The 16,537-nt window shown below is 31.9% G+C and overlaps 1 protein-coding gene across 1 annotated transcript; it reads right to left on the bottom strand.

Moving 5' to 3' along the window:
* Positions 1-918: 918 nt before the first annotated feature.
* On the bottom strand, positions 919-15,832 carry LOC148624125 (transcription initiation factor IIA subunit 1-like). Its single transcript, XM_088566647.1, has 9 exons — positions 15,655-15,832; positions 12,538-12,639; positions 12,105-12,231; positions 11,438-11,490; positions 10,712-10,811; positions 8,463-8,602; positions 6,337-6,516; positions 5,731-5,820; positions 919-4,740 (listed from the first exon to the last, which is right to left on the bottom strand). The coding sequence occupies exons 1-9, from the start codon at positions 15,673-15,675 to the stop codon at positions 4,633-4,635; spliced, it is 921 nt and encodes a 306-aa protein (XP_088422773.1). The 5' UTR covers positions 15,676-15,832; the 3' UTR covers positions 919-4,632.
* Positions 15,833-16,537: the final 705 nt, after the last annotated feature.

Raw genomic sequence — 16,537 nt, 5'->3', positions numbered from 1 at the left:
TTTCAAATTATCTAAAGACATTTTTCAAGCATATGAATAAAGCAGGAAATTTATTAAACTCAACAAAGGTCACAAAAATCCTTTAAATTCAGCAATCTACTCATGATCATCATTAAAACACATCGTGCTAACATTAACAACACTCAAAAAATTCAAGCAAAGACTTTTATTCTTCAGTATTAATTTTCATAATAATTTTAGCTTTGATGATTAATTCAAATAGTTGCAAAATTATGAAGTAAGACAAACAGCTCATATTCATGAATTCTGAATCCTTTATATCAAAATTAAAGAACCTTAGTGAGTGCGCTTACATATCCCATGCATCCCAATGTTGGATACTTAAGTAAATTTGTTCGTAAAAGAAATACATGTAGAAGGACCCTGATAAAAAAGGAATAAGAGTGTTTTTTCAGGCTTTAGACCTTTATCTTCTAACTAAATTCTGTTACTCAGAATGGTAGTTTCAAACTCCAGACTGTGATTTCTTTGAGCTTCAGTTAATCCAAAGTAAATATCATAGCAAAACAAAACATACACTAAACTGTAACTCATCATGGTGAACTTATACACCAAAAACTATGTCATAATCTGCCAGCAATTAGGAAAAAAGTCCAAAAAATGGTTATTTCTGTGAATTTAGTTAAGTTCAAGGCCCGTAATTTCCGCAAAAATCACCACAGCGGAACCAACTACAAACTTGTCCTGTAACTTATCATGGTGAATTTATATACTAAAAATCATGTCAATATCTGCAAGCATTTAAAAAAAAAAGTCTGGAAAACTGAAGATGGACTGAAGGACAGGTCAAAAACATTATACCCTTTGCAACTTCGTTGCATGGGGTATAAAAATTGAAGAGAATTTCTTAATTTAACAAAACATTTATTGAACAAGGCCAAAAAATTAAAAAAAACCTTTATCACTGTACTAAAGACTATCTTGATTTTTTATTAGCCAAGACAGCACAATATACCCATTTGTAACTAGAAAGTATGGGTCTGTCTAAAAATCAGGCAGTGGGTGATTCATCATATCTCAAGATTTGTTACATTGTACATTCCAAAAACAACTCTCCTTGAATCTGCTTTATAATATTATTAAGTAATTTTTTACTGGTTATGGTGTAAAAATTCGGCAGTAAAATTTCCCACACATTTCAACAGTAGAACATAACCAAACCTTCAGTGTTAATATCTCCAGTGACCGAATTTCATCTGCACTTTTATTGCTGAATGCAATATCTATGAGGCCTTCTGAAAGATTTCTAATCAAAAATTTTGGGATTATGATATGCATGAATCATTAATTAATAAGCTTCTGCCTAGTTTTTAAAGCAGAGATGTACTGAGTTCAAGACAGAGTCACACAATATATAGCTACAATACAATGAAAGTAATCAGGGAGATACATGTATTAAGGTCTCATGTTTACTGTTAAGTATTAGAAAAGTAATCAGGGAGATATTAAGGTCTCATGTTTACTGTGAAGTATTAGAAAAGTAATCAGGGAGATATTGAGGTCTCATGTTTACTGTGAAGTATTAGAAAAAAAACATTGAAAACATTTTCTAGCAACTGCAGAATCATTTTTCTAAATGTTATTTCCTTGAATCTGCATCTACATTCAATGTAACTGCTTTGCTTATGTCCAAAAATAGTAACTATGATTTGCACTGTATGTGCAAATTCATCAGATTATAACAGTATTAACAGCAGAATTTGGCGCAAAAATAAATTGAAAAATTTCAAATAAATAACTATAAAACTTGGAAATTTCAGTAAGTGTAGATTTCTACCAAAAGTTGGTCCCTTCACTGGACTAAATCCAACTTGAGTTTCTCAATTTTGCAACAATATCGAAATAATAGCTATATGTTGTTTTATGATAGTCCACTTACCATAAAACAGACATTCTTGGACAAATACTGAGAATAAATTTGTTACATCATTCATATTCATAGACATGTTTACACCCCCAGTACAACCTATATATTCTACTATTTTTTACTCCACTATACATTAAATGGTAACAAATGTTGTTTACTTCTTAAGTATGCATGTAAAATAATCTGCAATTAGTTTTACTAACACTAAAATATTGTAATTTCTCCAGAGATAAATTTTCTTAAAATAAAGTTACTTAAAACAGCTAACATAATCAAAATAGGTTCATGTGTCATTTTCTGTCACCCATACATTTCTAATATACCAGAAATTTCACAACACTAATTTCATGCCTTCCCTTTTCTATTTTTCTTAGAAGGCAACTGTTCAAAACGCAAGCAAAGCCAAGCAACTTGACAACTTCACCAATGCAGATACTTTATACCACATAAATTTAAGTCTTTCAAACTCTTGATGACATGACCTTTTATAATATTAAATGGAGCACCTCTATCACATCAGCTGAATTAGAGGAAACCTGATAAAAGTTGTCAGGTGATCCATATACAAATTTAAGATTGAATTAGTATATGGATCAACACAATAAAAAGCTTGCTTTTCAACATATTAACTTCAATAAAATGCTTTGTTGGGTACTGCTTGATGTGACCACAGAGGTCGAAACCCTGATCAGTCTGAGCAAGTATGGACATACCATTCAAACTTAACAGTTTTGAATTTTGATTCTGAGAAGACATTTGACACAAGATAAAAATAAGATCAGCAAAATCAATCCAAAACTTTCTCAGGGGATACTGCACTTTGTGGTACAATTTCAAAGCCATTCACTCCCTTCCACTCCAGAAATCAGAAAAAAAAACTTTCTCTGGCCACTAACTCTTACTTAGATACAACCACAAAAATCAATCTCAGTCTTCCTTTTGTGATATGGTACATTGTAGTAAAATTTATATGAGATTCATTCACTTTTACTAAAGTTATTATATGAACATAAGAAAATGATGGTTTCAGGCTACTTTTTGTCCCCTAAACTCAATCTCAGTCTCCTTATGGAGGTAGAACACCTTGTAATACAATTTCAAAGAGATTCATTTACTAAAAGACTTCAAAATTATTATCAGGACATCAGGAAAATGCATGTTTCTGGCCCCCTTTTGGCCCCTAATTTATGATCATTTCATGTCTTTACTCCAAAAATCAACCCAAGTTCCGAATATTGTGAAGCAATTTTGTAGACATTCCTATTCTTTTACTAGATTTATTTGTTTAATTCAGTGAAATGCTTGGTTTAGACCCCTTTTTGGCCCTTAATTCTAAAATGGTTGGGACCATAACCCCCAAAATCAAAACCAACCTTCATTTTGTGTTTTAGAACCTTGTTACAAAATTTTTTAAGATCAACAAACTATTACTCAAATTATCACACAAAAACCGAGTGTCTATGGACAACAACACCATGACAGCAGTGCCATACCAATATATACACAACAACTTTTTTGCAGTCGTATAAAAATGTCACAAGTCTTTTTTAATTGTTTGTATCCAGAGCAATTCCATATGTTTTTAAAATTCAACTTAACTGTACTTCTTCTATAGATAAAAAGTTCACTTTAAAAAATTAGTTCAAAATAGCATCAGGCCTAAGGCTACAACATGTCACTATATCATATGGTTTGATATGTAACAAACATGTACAAACTAAGTCTGTTTTGATTTATTCATAACATTTCAATGAAAAATGCAAAAAGTGATCCTTAAATAGTAATTACACATGAAACATTAAGATGTTCACACCATAAAATATACAACTCTTTCATTCCATATTTATAATAAGACTGACATAAAACATTACTGAACAGAATTGTTTACGCAGCACATTTTCCATAACAGAAAAATTCAAATGGCTTAAGTCTTTTCCCAAACCATTCTGAATAATTGAAATAGTTTCTTGCAATATAATTGTATCCATGCTTGATGAAAAAAAAATACTCGTGTAGTGACACAAGGAATTTCTGTTGTAATTTCAGTAAATTGCAATCTCAAATGCATGTGTAAATTTCTGTATCATAATAGTTATTTACTTTACATAAACAGTAATGTGCCAGTGTAATATTGTGGTGTACCTTTCTGGGAAGGCCAGTACATCATGGATGATAAACATTGACGAAAAAAATTGTGCCAACACCTGCAGGAATTTGTCCATAGACCAAAAAAACAAAAAAAAAACAACATTGATGTATTGGCATTATTCTTTTAATCATCTTGACTTACCCAGCAGTGCTTTAAATTTTCATGCCAAAATCTTTACAAAATTTAAAAATTTCAGATTAATACGCAGGTAACAATATTTTTGAAGATGTATATTAACAAAGCTTTATTAAACCACAATTACTTATTGCATTCAAGATAAAAAAAAAAAATTTCATACTTTTTTTTTAGGAAGGAAGGGTTGGTACAAAATATACCCAGACTTTGATTGAGGAGGTAAACAACAGTTTTAGGGATTTCCATCAAATACAAACATTTTTTTTCTTGGGAGATCAGCCTAAAGTCCCCCGTAAAAATACAACATTACCATAGTTTACAGACCATAACCTGACACTTACAAGTATACAAAACAGCACCATCATTCACACAACATCATAAAAATGTGGAAATCATTGATTCATAAAATATGACAAACAAAATGATTGCACCACTGTACCCAAGGAAGGATTAATCACATTCACCATTCAGCATCACCATTAGCCTTACAGAATACAAAGTCTCTACCATTGAGATTCATTATACCATCCTTTAAATAAAACTTCCATTTATTTTTGTTTCGGTTTATCTGTAAATAGACAAAATGATACTGATAAATTTATGTTACAAGGATAATAATTAAATTTATCTTATCTTAAGACAGTATGAGAATGTCTGGATACAAGACAATTTAGAGAAAGGTAGCAGCAGATTTTCTTTGTTCTGTGAAAGAGCTAATGTTTGTGATGTTTTGTTTTTGTGCATTTTACACATTTTTTATTAAGTTTTTTTTTCTTTTTTAATTCAAATGACATCACCTTTTAACATTAAAATAATTTGTCATCACAGTGTTCTAGAACTCTAGTACTGCATCACCCCTGGCAAGTGAATTTCAACCCAGGAAAAGTGGAATTTGACCTATTTTTGCAGTCATTTACAATGCAAAAATGATTTTTTAGCTTAAATGGTTCACAGAAAGTGAAAACTTAAAAAAAAATAAATTCTAGAATACTGCATCAGGTTCAATACATAAAACCACAAAAAAATGCATTTAACAAACTTCACAGGATCTCAACATGAACCAATTTGAAAACAGGGCTCAAAATCCATTAAAAGATTCAGTTAATCAAAGAATGTGAAGATGACATTTAGAACTGGAATAAAAAAATAATTTTTTACCCCATTGGAGACAAATTTTTGAAAACCAACCCAAAAATCATAAATATCAATTCACAGATAGATTTAGCACATCCAAAGACGGAAGAAGTCAAGAGATTAAATTAAATCCAATTTAAGTAGGTCAAGAATTAAGCAAATAATAGTAAGTTTTTTAACTGTTTTTTTTTTATTCCATATCAATTAGAGGTATAACCCCAAAATCGACGTTTAACCTACCTTGTCATACTGACATACAACAACATTATCTGAATAATGAACCTATCTTGTCGTACTGACACACAACAACATTATCTGTATAATGAACCTACCTTGTCGTACTGACACACAACAACATTATCTGTATAATGAACCTATCTTGTCGTACTGACACACAACAACATTATCTGTATAATGAACCTACCTTGTCATACTGACACACAACAACATTATCTGTATCAAATAAATCTGATGGATCTTCATCACTTACATCATCTTCTGAGTTCAGTGGCTCCTTTAATACAAAACAACATTGGCAAAATTAATGTCAGTATTATAACTGTAAAGTAACTAAATGATTAATTGATTGCAAATACATTTACTCAAATTTGCAACATTCTGTTACTGGATTCCTCTCACTATGTACATGGAGCTTTCTAATAAGAATTAAAAACCTGCAATTCTGCAATTTATAGCAAAAAATAAAATCAAAGTTAAGGAGAAACCAATCGTCTGTTCCCAGTATATTAGTCTTCTGAAAATAAGGGATTTTGAAGTATTTTGCAAGAGCACCACTACTTATGCAAGTCATAATGTAAATCCACCTTTTACAGAAAAAGTAACTTGACCTTTTCTAGGAAACTTGAGGACACAGTTTATAAGTTAAATTTTCAATGATGCAAATTTTAGAATCTAATATAATGCCCCAATTGGATAAATATTAATGTTTATACTCTAATATAGCAAAAAATCTGTTTTTTCATTACTTCATATGATTGTTTCCACATTAAATAGTAGTCTATGAACAAACCTCCTCTTCCTCCTCCCCTTCAAGGTCATCCTCACCCTCTCTATTTTCATCGTTGTCATCATCATCGTCATCATTGTCATCATCATCATCTTCCTCAGAACTTGTATCACCAGCTCCATCTAATTGTAATATACCCTTACTATCACCTGCACCATCGAACTGTATTACCCCTTGTGTGTTCTACAACAATGTAAATAATTGTTTAAAAAATCTACCCACATGTACATGTACTTAACGGGAAAGACCATCTTTGTATTAAGTTAAGCTGAAAAATTATACTCATATAACCAAAAACCAATAACCTTTAGTGCAAAGTGCACTTTTGTAAAATGCACAAGATTAAGCAAAATTCAAAATCTTTGAGATATATGTGAATTGCCATCTTGCAAAACTCTTCTATCTGAAGGAATCAATAGTGTTGATCACATGCAGACTATATTGATTTTTACTGATAGCTTCCAATTAGCTTGTGTGTCACTAAGTCGGTTTGGTACTAATCCAAGTACTGCATATTAATATGTAAACAATGAATATTTCATAAATATTTCTATGATTCTGCTTTTCTAATCACCAAAACATGCAGTCTTGTCAAGCTTATGATTGCACAAATGTTAAAAGAGAAATATTCAAACACTTTTTTTTACCAGCAACACAAACAGTCTACGGAAGTAGCCAGTAGATTTTCCTTTTACGTGTTCTAGCTACAAATACCATCATTCGTCAATGTTTTCTGACATTTGCTTACATGTTGTGCCTCAATCTCTTCTTCTGTGTATTTTGTAATGTAATTAAATTGGAAAAGTCCCAAATTTTACCCTTTCTTCAGACATCATAATCAATCAATTCAAATTCCCAAAATATGAATCACAATTAAAGGATATTATTTTTTTTTCAAATGAATTTTCATGAACATTTAACTAAGTAGTTTCAATATTCATGACTTGCCAACTAACATAGTCTTCTCCTATAATTATTGATAATTCCTTTTTTTTTACAACAGTGTGTCATTTCAAATTTGTTCCTTATTTCAAGTTAGTTCAATGACTTACATTTTGTATTGGAGGTTATCAGTTCAACTTCAATTTCATAAGTACGGATATTTCAGGTTACAGGACTACTTAAAATAGTTTTGGTGTTGGAGGGAAAATTTATCTACTTATTCAATCAATGATTTTGTTCCTTGTTTTAAAAGCAGAACCCAACCCTTTATTTTTGGAAAATTTTTGCTGTTTTTTTCAACACATAAGGAAAATTTATTATGGGGGACAGAAACGCGTCATATGACGATCCAGAACTGAAAATTGATACCGAACTGATAAATACATACTCCCAATATTCATTAGGTTACGACCTGCCGAAAAAATCATTCCCCAGTGAACGGACAAAGTACCAGGCTGAGAAATCTCATCTCAAGGAACATTTCAATGGCTTCTTTACCTGGTTTTAAAAAAATTATACTTGACCATTGGTAATTTTCATCCCTGTGGGAAAAATATTTTTCAATATTTTAAGAAAAGTCTCTAGGGTTAACAGTCGATATTCAGCAGCAATAACATCAATCAATATTTTAAAAAAAAATACAGTGAAGCCTGTCTCAACCAAACCTTTGTAAACCAAATACTTGTCTAAACAAGACACTTTTCTAAATCAAACAAATTCTACAATCCCAAATACTAGAGTTCAATTTAGATGGGTTGCAATGTACTACCGAACTACAAAATAGATTCCTGCAGTATGGATGAGCTAAGAAGTTATATTCATTCAATTTTTAAAATGCAGAGCCTGTGTAATGTAAGGTATTACTTTACAGCATAGCTGAACCAAATGTTGACTCACATCACAAATCAGCACACATTAAAAAATGAAAATACCAGGGTATATCCATGAAATTGTCATAGTCCTGTAACTCTGTCAAGAATCAGTGAAACAGAAAAGGAGATCTTTACATTAGATCTGTAAACCAGCATGCTAAAAAAACATATGAAAAAAAAATCAGCTTCATTTCTTCATTTAACATTGAGTACAAATAAATAAAACAATAGGGCAAAGAACAAAGTAAGAAGTGAATAAATTTTTTTAAAGTGAAAATAACCTTTTTATACCAGCAGTTTATAAGTAGTAATTACCTGTACTTGACTAGTTTGTACTACTGTTGGTACTCCTCTGTTCTGTACAATAGTAGCCTGTTGAGGGGTAGCCTGTACAATTTGTGCTGTCTGGGGCTGTTGCTGAGGTACTGCAGCTTGGATTATGAACTGGCCATTACCTATCAATAAAATAAAAGAGGTGGAAGAGAAAGATATGAAATGTTTTGTTATTGCACTCAAATCTCCAACTACCATTGATTGTTTTCTTTAAGAAAAATGACATTCATTTGTACACTACATTGAATGTAAAATATGCATCACATAAAAAGTATCACAAACAACTTGTATAACATCTTTATAAAACCACATACAAAGGGATAAATTCACTAACACAAGTTTCTGGCTTACTATTTTGGTTTCAACTTAGTATTGGAAATTTTCTATTTGCCTAATTTTAAGCTAAAATACTATCTTAATACTACTATAGAGAAAATACAAGCTGTTGTGTCATGATTTAGTCACAAAGAGGGCATAAAACTCTGCTTCTACACAATTTTCAAAGAATTTTCACACAAATGAGAAGATAATGGGTAGTTTTTTTAATCAGAAAATATAAAGCGCAAGCTATGAACAACAAGATCTTTTGTCAAAAGTTGAGATGGTACAGAAGGCTATTTTTTGTATAAATATCAAAGAGTTCGACAAATTCGCTCTATATTTTCTACATAAAAATGTCTCATGAAATATGCCATTTCAACACAATTCAGCTAAATTTTCTGATTTTGCTTTGTTTTCATCTTCAATTTTAGTGCAACACATGCATTTACAGCAATGAAACTTTGTTTTTAATGAAGGCATATATACAACTAGTGAATTATGCAATTTATTTGAAACACTTTTGTTTTCGGGGCTGATTTTGATATTTTCTGAACCTACTCCTTTGAAATCAATCTTTCCAAATATACCAAAGAAGACATTTTTATAATGCTGGAATTTTTTATCCACAACATATTTGTCCAGCATGGTGGACGCATTTTTATTCCTTCATTCTTACGAGGCTGACTTTATAGCTGATCTATTTCAAAGGTAGGAACATCGTTAAGCCAGATCCTTGGATCTCAGTTTCTGCAATGTAGATGACATACTTTTGTTGAACAATCTTAGTTTTGGGGATTTTATACATCGCATCTACCCCAAAAAACCTGAGATAATGGATACTACAGACACTGAGAAGTCAGCCTCATACCTTGACCTACACTTAGAGATTGATGGTAAAGGAAAACTATTGTCCAAACTATACGACAAATGTGATAACTTTTCATTTGTATTGTCAACTTTCCTTTCATCTGTGGCAACATCCCTTCTGCACCTGTGTATGGAGTTTTCATATCACAATTCATACATATTGCCAGAGCTTGCCGTAACTTTGTAGACTTTTTGTACAGCGCTAGACTTCTTACAATCAGGCTTCTTGGAAAAGGGTTATGTTGCTACAAGATTGAAGTCATCACTACAGAAGTTTTATGGTTGTCTTCATGAATTGTGGATCATTATGGTATATCCATCTGCACCATGAGAACCGATTTGTCCAACATGTCATAGTATTCCCTTCCTCTTTCATCTACCCTGGATTTGACTTCTTATGAGCAGCTCGACGGGTGTCTCTAGAAAAGCAGAGGACACTTACCCTACCAGGGCACCCGGCCCATACTCCCAATTTTTAGTGGAGTTCAAGTTGCTCATTTACGTTTGTTCCTCTGTACATGTTATTTTGTTTATTTTATGTTCTTTGTTGTACATGTACTGTATGTGTCTGTTTTCCATGTCTGGTATTTGTTCCTTGATTACATTCTTTCGATTTCCACTAGAATCTTGGTTCCCTTGATTACTTATCCTCCAGGAGCAAAGATTTTTGAGACAAAACCTTGACAAATGGATAGACTGACAGAAAGACGAGGTGATTACAATATATCATCCACTCCTTGAGTGGAAGAAACAAAAGCATATGAAAGGATAGTCTATGCAATTGAACTAATGAAAAGTCTGTATCTTGCATCAGAAAACCCCAAAAGTCAATCAGATGGAAAAACAAAATAGAAGGTGCAAAATAGCATCATGTGATAAAGAGCTCAGTTTAATTGAATTCCAGTTTAAGAACAGTTGCCGATTAGATTGGGGGCTGAAAAAAAGATGGACATATTATTGAACTGCCACGCTGCATGATCAGTATATACTTCTGCTTTTAAAACTGGGTATAATCAGATTAAATGCATAAAAATATTACTTACTGGTGGGTAATAATGTGTAACCCTGAGCTGCTAAAGCTTGTAACTGCTGTCCGAAAACTCCCTGTGGTAATGCCATAGCCGCAACAGCGGCTGGTTGACTCTAAAAATATAGTTCATGACATAGCAAAACTCTATTTTTATTAAATCATTACTTAGTGACCCATTATCCTACCAAAATTGATGAAAAGAATTTTTTGTCGAGAAACCCAAACCTTTCGACTGAAATTACAAAAATATGATATTATTTCTATATCATTTACTTCAAAGCTACATGCACACATGGAACATATGTATGTTACAAGTACATTTTTTTGGTATATTGCTCTGCCACATGGTAAATTATATTGCAGGAGTTGCAAGAGTTGGTAGATGGAGAGTTTTAAAAAAATGTTATGAATTGTCAAATCTGGAAGTAGAACTTTTCAGTTCCAGAATCTGATTCAGCAATATAGTAATCTTCATTGCAGATTAGCATCAATATCAGAAGTTGTTTCATCAATTTAATACTTTTGCTGTTAACACACATTTGTTGAAAGTTTATATATTTTAGGAACAATACTGTTGAATTGTGTGAGGTGAAAGAGAAATTAGGGCAGACAGAGTAAAAAAATAGGATTGGTAGGAATCCCTATACTGAAATGTTATACAAGTATTAGAACATATACTTTTTAAAGTTTTTTTTGTAATATATTCGTTTCAGTGATATAGTATAGGTCAAAGTCATACCAAGTCTGCTCCCTGCTGTGTTGCTATCTGAACAGGAACTTGTACTGTTTGGGCTATAAATCAATAAAAAATATTAGTGTAAATTTGCAACCTTGTTCAGTATAACTGCTAGGGATAATATGAACCAATATAAATGCAGCAACTCTATATTATTATACAGATGGTCAAACTTTTGGCGTACTAGAACCACTTTGCTCTCCGATGTGGAGGTTCAAAATTCATCCAAAAAAAAAAAATCCTACCAACCGAAGGAGATGTTACCAAAAAACACAGATTTTTTTTAAAGGCCTTATTCAATCTACATTTTGTCTTGTGTATACTGACATTACATTGTATTAATTTCAAAATATATTATTTGGACAAAACTGTCAATACTTATCATGTTTGCAATCTGCCATGTAATTGTAAAATTTTACATTACTGTATTCAAAACAAGATCAATACCAAGGATACCACTGTCAACATGCTGTAAACACCAATCTTTTTGTTTTTCCTGAATTTTTTCATTTCATTAGATTGAACAATCGTTAATGAATTTATTTAATAGTAAAACATGTGTGGCTAACTTAAACAACAATGCATGAGATACACCGATTCATTTCCCACACCAAACCAACTTTCTACTTCTAAATTTTTTAAGTTTTTTTACTGAATGTTCATTGCTCACCCTGTGTCCTAGGCTGCTGATGTACCATTTGAGTTGTATACTGTATTGTTGTAGGCAGTGCAACAGCTGGATCTGGCTCTATCACAGGATCTAATGCTTTAGATTGGTGTAACTTGCTCTCCCATAACTGAAGTTCATGATAGACATAAGGTCAAACAAAAGGGAATAAGGTCAATACAAATAATCATCACGAGAAAAACTAGATTATTTTACACAATGTACAAGACTGTTTGAAAGAAAGTTGTACTCAATACTAAGTCATAATTTTGAAGCATGCTTTTCTCTTACAAAATTTAACACAGAGAATTCCCATATTCTACTATGTTAAATGTGTTAATTATACCTATGATAAATGAACTTCAACAATCTTTGATATGAGGTTTTTAAAAATTAAAATGAAAGTTTAAAACAATACTTTATCATAAGAATGTACCTGTCTCAGCTCCTGTAGTACTTGTTCATCTACTCCTTCATCAAGGAATGCTTCTCTGACATTGGTAATAACATCATCCACCACAGACTTATAAAGCCTGGGCTGAAATGATAAGAAAGGTTGAAATACTCGTCAACTTTATAAATGAAAAAAAAAAACAACAAAAAAACAAGCAGGCACATAGGGCATAGAATTTTCAAATTTTAATGTTTGTACTACAGGGATGCCAATATGCAATAAAATGAAGAATTTTTTCAGTCATATTTCTAACAATGAACATGTTATATATGAACCATGCAAAATTTGTAGCAGAGTAGACTGTTCCATAATGTGAATAGGATTTGACTGGACAGTCTACCTAAATGTCTGCTAAAAACAGATCCTACGACTACAAAAAGCTGCAAGGTACAATGTATTCCTTGACATAATTTGCCCACAATAATTTTTTTGTAGACCAAATATTTTGCATTTCAATAAATGTAGTTAAATTTACACATGTATTGATATACATGTACATGAAAATGTCATTAAAAATAAATGAACCAGTACTTAAGAAATACACCACTTTCCAGAAAGTTTATTTTTACTCAATTTTTGCATGAAGACTGAACCAAACATTTGGATACTTTAATAGTGAAATAACTTTAACACATTAAGAAACTTAATTATTCAGATAAATTGGTTGATTCTAGTAATGCAACTACCTAAAAGCCTTTTTTACATGTATTTAAAAAATGTTTAAACTATTGCTTCAATTCTAATTCTGTTCAATATTCAAGAATATAAAAGTTAGAATCACAGTATAAATATGGATTTTTTTACTTTGGTAGCCTTTCACAGCTTACTTCAAGGTGTGTTTACACTTATTGAAGATGTTTTGGTGATCTCTGATAGTACAGTGTATTTACTATTTTCATAGGTGTGATGCAATGGTGCATTTGTTGCATGTCACTATTTACAAATATGTATATACTTTCTTTTTTCTATGGTCCCACCACCTGTTATCAAGAGTCACCTATTTTTGTGAATTCGTTTTAAAATTGCTAATAACAATTGCTTTCTATAGGACATCAAACAGAGCATGTTTTCTTAAATAAGCCTTCTGCTAAACGTATGCAGAACTACTGGTCATAACTGGCAGAAAAGTGGCAAGTTTAAATTGTAAATAAATGGTATCATTCATTTTTATCTGCTTTCACTAATGTCCATTTGTTTTCAAATTCAATGCCCAAGATAATTTAGCCATGTTACTTAATGAAAACTGTTTTGCAGATGTGACCTCCTAAGGACAACTATCAATGAATTCCTGTGACTGTCTTGTGATCATTATCCATATTGGGAAAGTTATAAACTTAAACAACAACAGTCCTTGTACATTTTCTGCCAAAATTCTCTGTTGATAGGAGTATAATTCAGCCAAAAAATTGATTTTGTATAAAAAAAGTCTCTAAGAATCTATTTTTTCCTTTGGCATGTTATTCTGATTCAAAAAGAGGCAGGGTTAGTCTTCCAATGATTTTAGAATTAGTAATTTAATATTCTAAAAGTTTTCATGAATTCTTGGGGGTCAGGTTTTCATCACTGGGCAATTTTGTGTTATTAATCCTTTTCTTGTGGACTCAATCATCTTAAGTGAAGATTTATGAGGTTTAACATCAGTTAAGGATTAAACAGGGCTATTGTCAGTTTGAGAAAATACTATTTAACACAGTTCACAAAAAAAGGTGACACAGTACTCAAAACATAGTTTTGACCTTGTTTTAGAGCCAACAGCAATTGTAAATGAAAACTCTCAAAAATTTCTTGAAATTCGCCACTTTTATTCTTAAATAGTCTATTTATTTAATTCTAGAATCATGGAAGCGTTTATAAAATTAAAAGCTAGAAAACCAGAAGTGAAAAATTAGGTGACACGAATGTAAGTAGAAAGACAGTAATATATATTTTAAAGCTGGATAAGCCGCCAAATTTGTTCTGTTTTGATTCTACTGAATTTTGCTGATAAAATAAAATAAGTTTGTAGAAATGCAATTGACGTAATAAATGTCGATAATACCTACAGAATATTGTAAAAACAACGTTTTTTTCAATCAAAGAGGATCGATAACTCAGATCTAATTATTTTTCGCTATTACTTCCAAAGATTACCGACAGGATATCAACCCAGGTTAAAAATACTTTAACCTTGGTAAAAAAAATAACAGATACCCAGGTAAGCACGTGTCTTGTTTACATTCCATTTCATCTATTTCTTGATTAGTTTTCAAATAAATAATGACAGTTACTGACCATATTTGGGCCACATTATATCACAATACGTAATTTCAAAAGGATCCTTGCATTTTATTCGAACTTTTTTATTTCACAGCTTCAGTCTGACGGTCTTCCTTGCCATTGATTAACCACTTTCGTTTTGCAATTAGATTTGTTTTTTAAAAAAAGCGACCCTTACAGCACATGTGTAGATTAAGGTCACCAGAAGTCACATGCATACGAATTTATCTAGGTCGATTTTTTGTCTTGCAATACAATAAACATATAGACACCTATTTCATGTATTTAACACATTTTATTTGTGGATATCAAATGAAATTTTATAGGGAAAGAACAATATCGTAGAATTAAGGCATATTTCAACATAATTTTTTTAACGAAAATTACAGCTACTGCAGCTTTAAAGCAATTTAACACTGTTATTAAATAATTTTTTAAAGTCAAGTTATTAGTGTCTGCCATAATTCATCAATTGAAATGACACATTATACAAGGTCTGTTAATCAGAATCAGCCTTATCACCCCTAGTTAAAACAATAAAAAAGGGGGGGCATGTGAGCTTTATTAAGTCTTAAGTGGTTCGAATAACAGCATGTAAGGCAAACAAGGGACGGATTAGTTACCATGAACTACCATTTTTCATCTCATTATATCTAGCATTATTTTACTAAAATTGCCGGTGACATCCAGTAGGGAAAATGCCACCTGTGTCTGAGTAGCTACATACATCATGAAAATCAAGATGGACTCCATCGTTTTCGTTTCGCCAAGTTTTGTGCGCATTTATGATTTAAATTCAAAATAATAGGGAAATTAGAGAATGAGACGTGCACAAAAACTCACCACTTGGTTTGGTGTAGACATCGGCGTGCAAATATAAATTTGTACTGCTTGTATAAAGTTTAAACCCGAAACGGGTGGGCTTAACGAAAGCCGAATGTGACTGCCACAACTTGCTTATATAGCCGGTATTAAATCCCGTAAGTACAGGTGGCGCTACTAACCTTAACGTCACAAGCACCTGTCACAACATTCGCTTACAAATTGTTTCCTGTCACATGACTACATATTTCATTTTGCGGGAAAAACAAACTGAAAAATGAATATGCTATTTGCTCAAATCGCACACTTATTACCTCAGAACAGCAACACTAGATACAAACGTCAGGTCACCCAAGGATTTTTATTTTCTAATATAAAAGCTAGTTAACACCCCCGATTTAATCTAATCAGAGAATGATTATTTTATATACTTCTTGATACCGTAGGCGTCCGTTCGAGACACAAAATTTTACTGATGAATTTATCTTACTTGTTACCATGGATCTGTAATTAAATTACAGGTCTGTGTTGTTACATATAAGACAAGAATCGAATGGCAACAACAAGGGCCGTAACCACGTTTTCTGAATGGGGGTGTGAATACTCGCAAATTTTAAAATCCTTAATTTTATCAACCGGAATTACAAAAAGCTGAAAATCATATATGAAGTACAAAGGATTTTCAGAATTGCTGGCTTTTCTAATCAGGTAGGTTATTTGTTTTTCTTCAGTTTGTTCACCTTCTCCCGTGATATGGTAAAGAAACTGTATAAAATGTTTTAAATGGTAATAGTTTTACAATAATTCAGCCATTTCTAAGAATACCGGAACGAGCGGTATGCAATATGGCGCTCGAAAGTAAGAGGTCGGGGTATGGAGGAACGGAATTCCAACCTCTTACGTT

Source organism: Perna viridis, chromosome 2 (assembly GCF_037379345.1).
Source record: "Perna viridis isolate PV_CMFRI_1.1 ecotype Kerala chromosome 2, ASM3737934v1, whole genome shotgun sequence".
Taxonomy (NCBI): Eukaryota; Metazoa; Mollusca; class Bivalvia; order Mytilida; family Mytilidae; genus Perna; species Perna viridis.
Note: the sequence above shows the minus strand (reverse complement) of the source record. Positions and strands in the feature narration are given on the sequence as shown.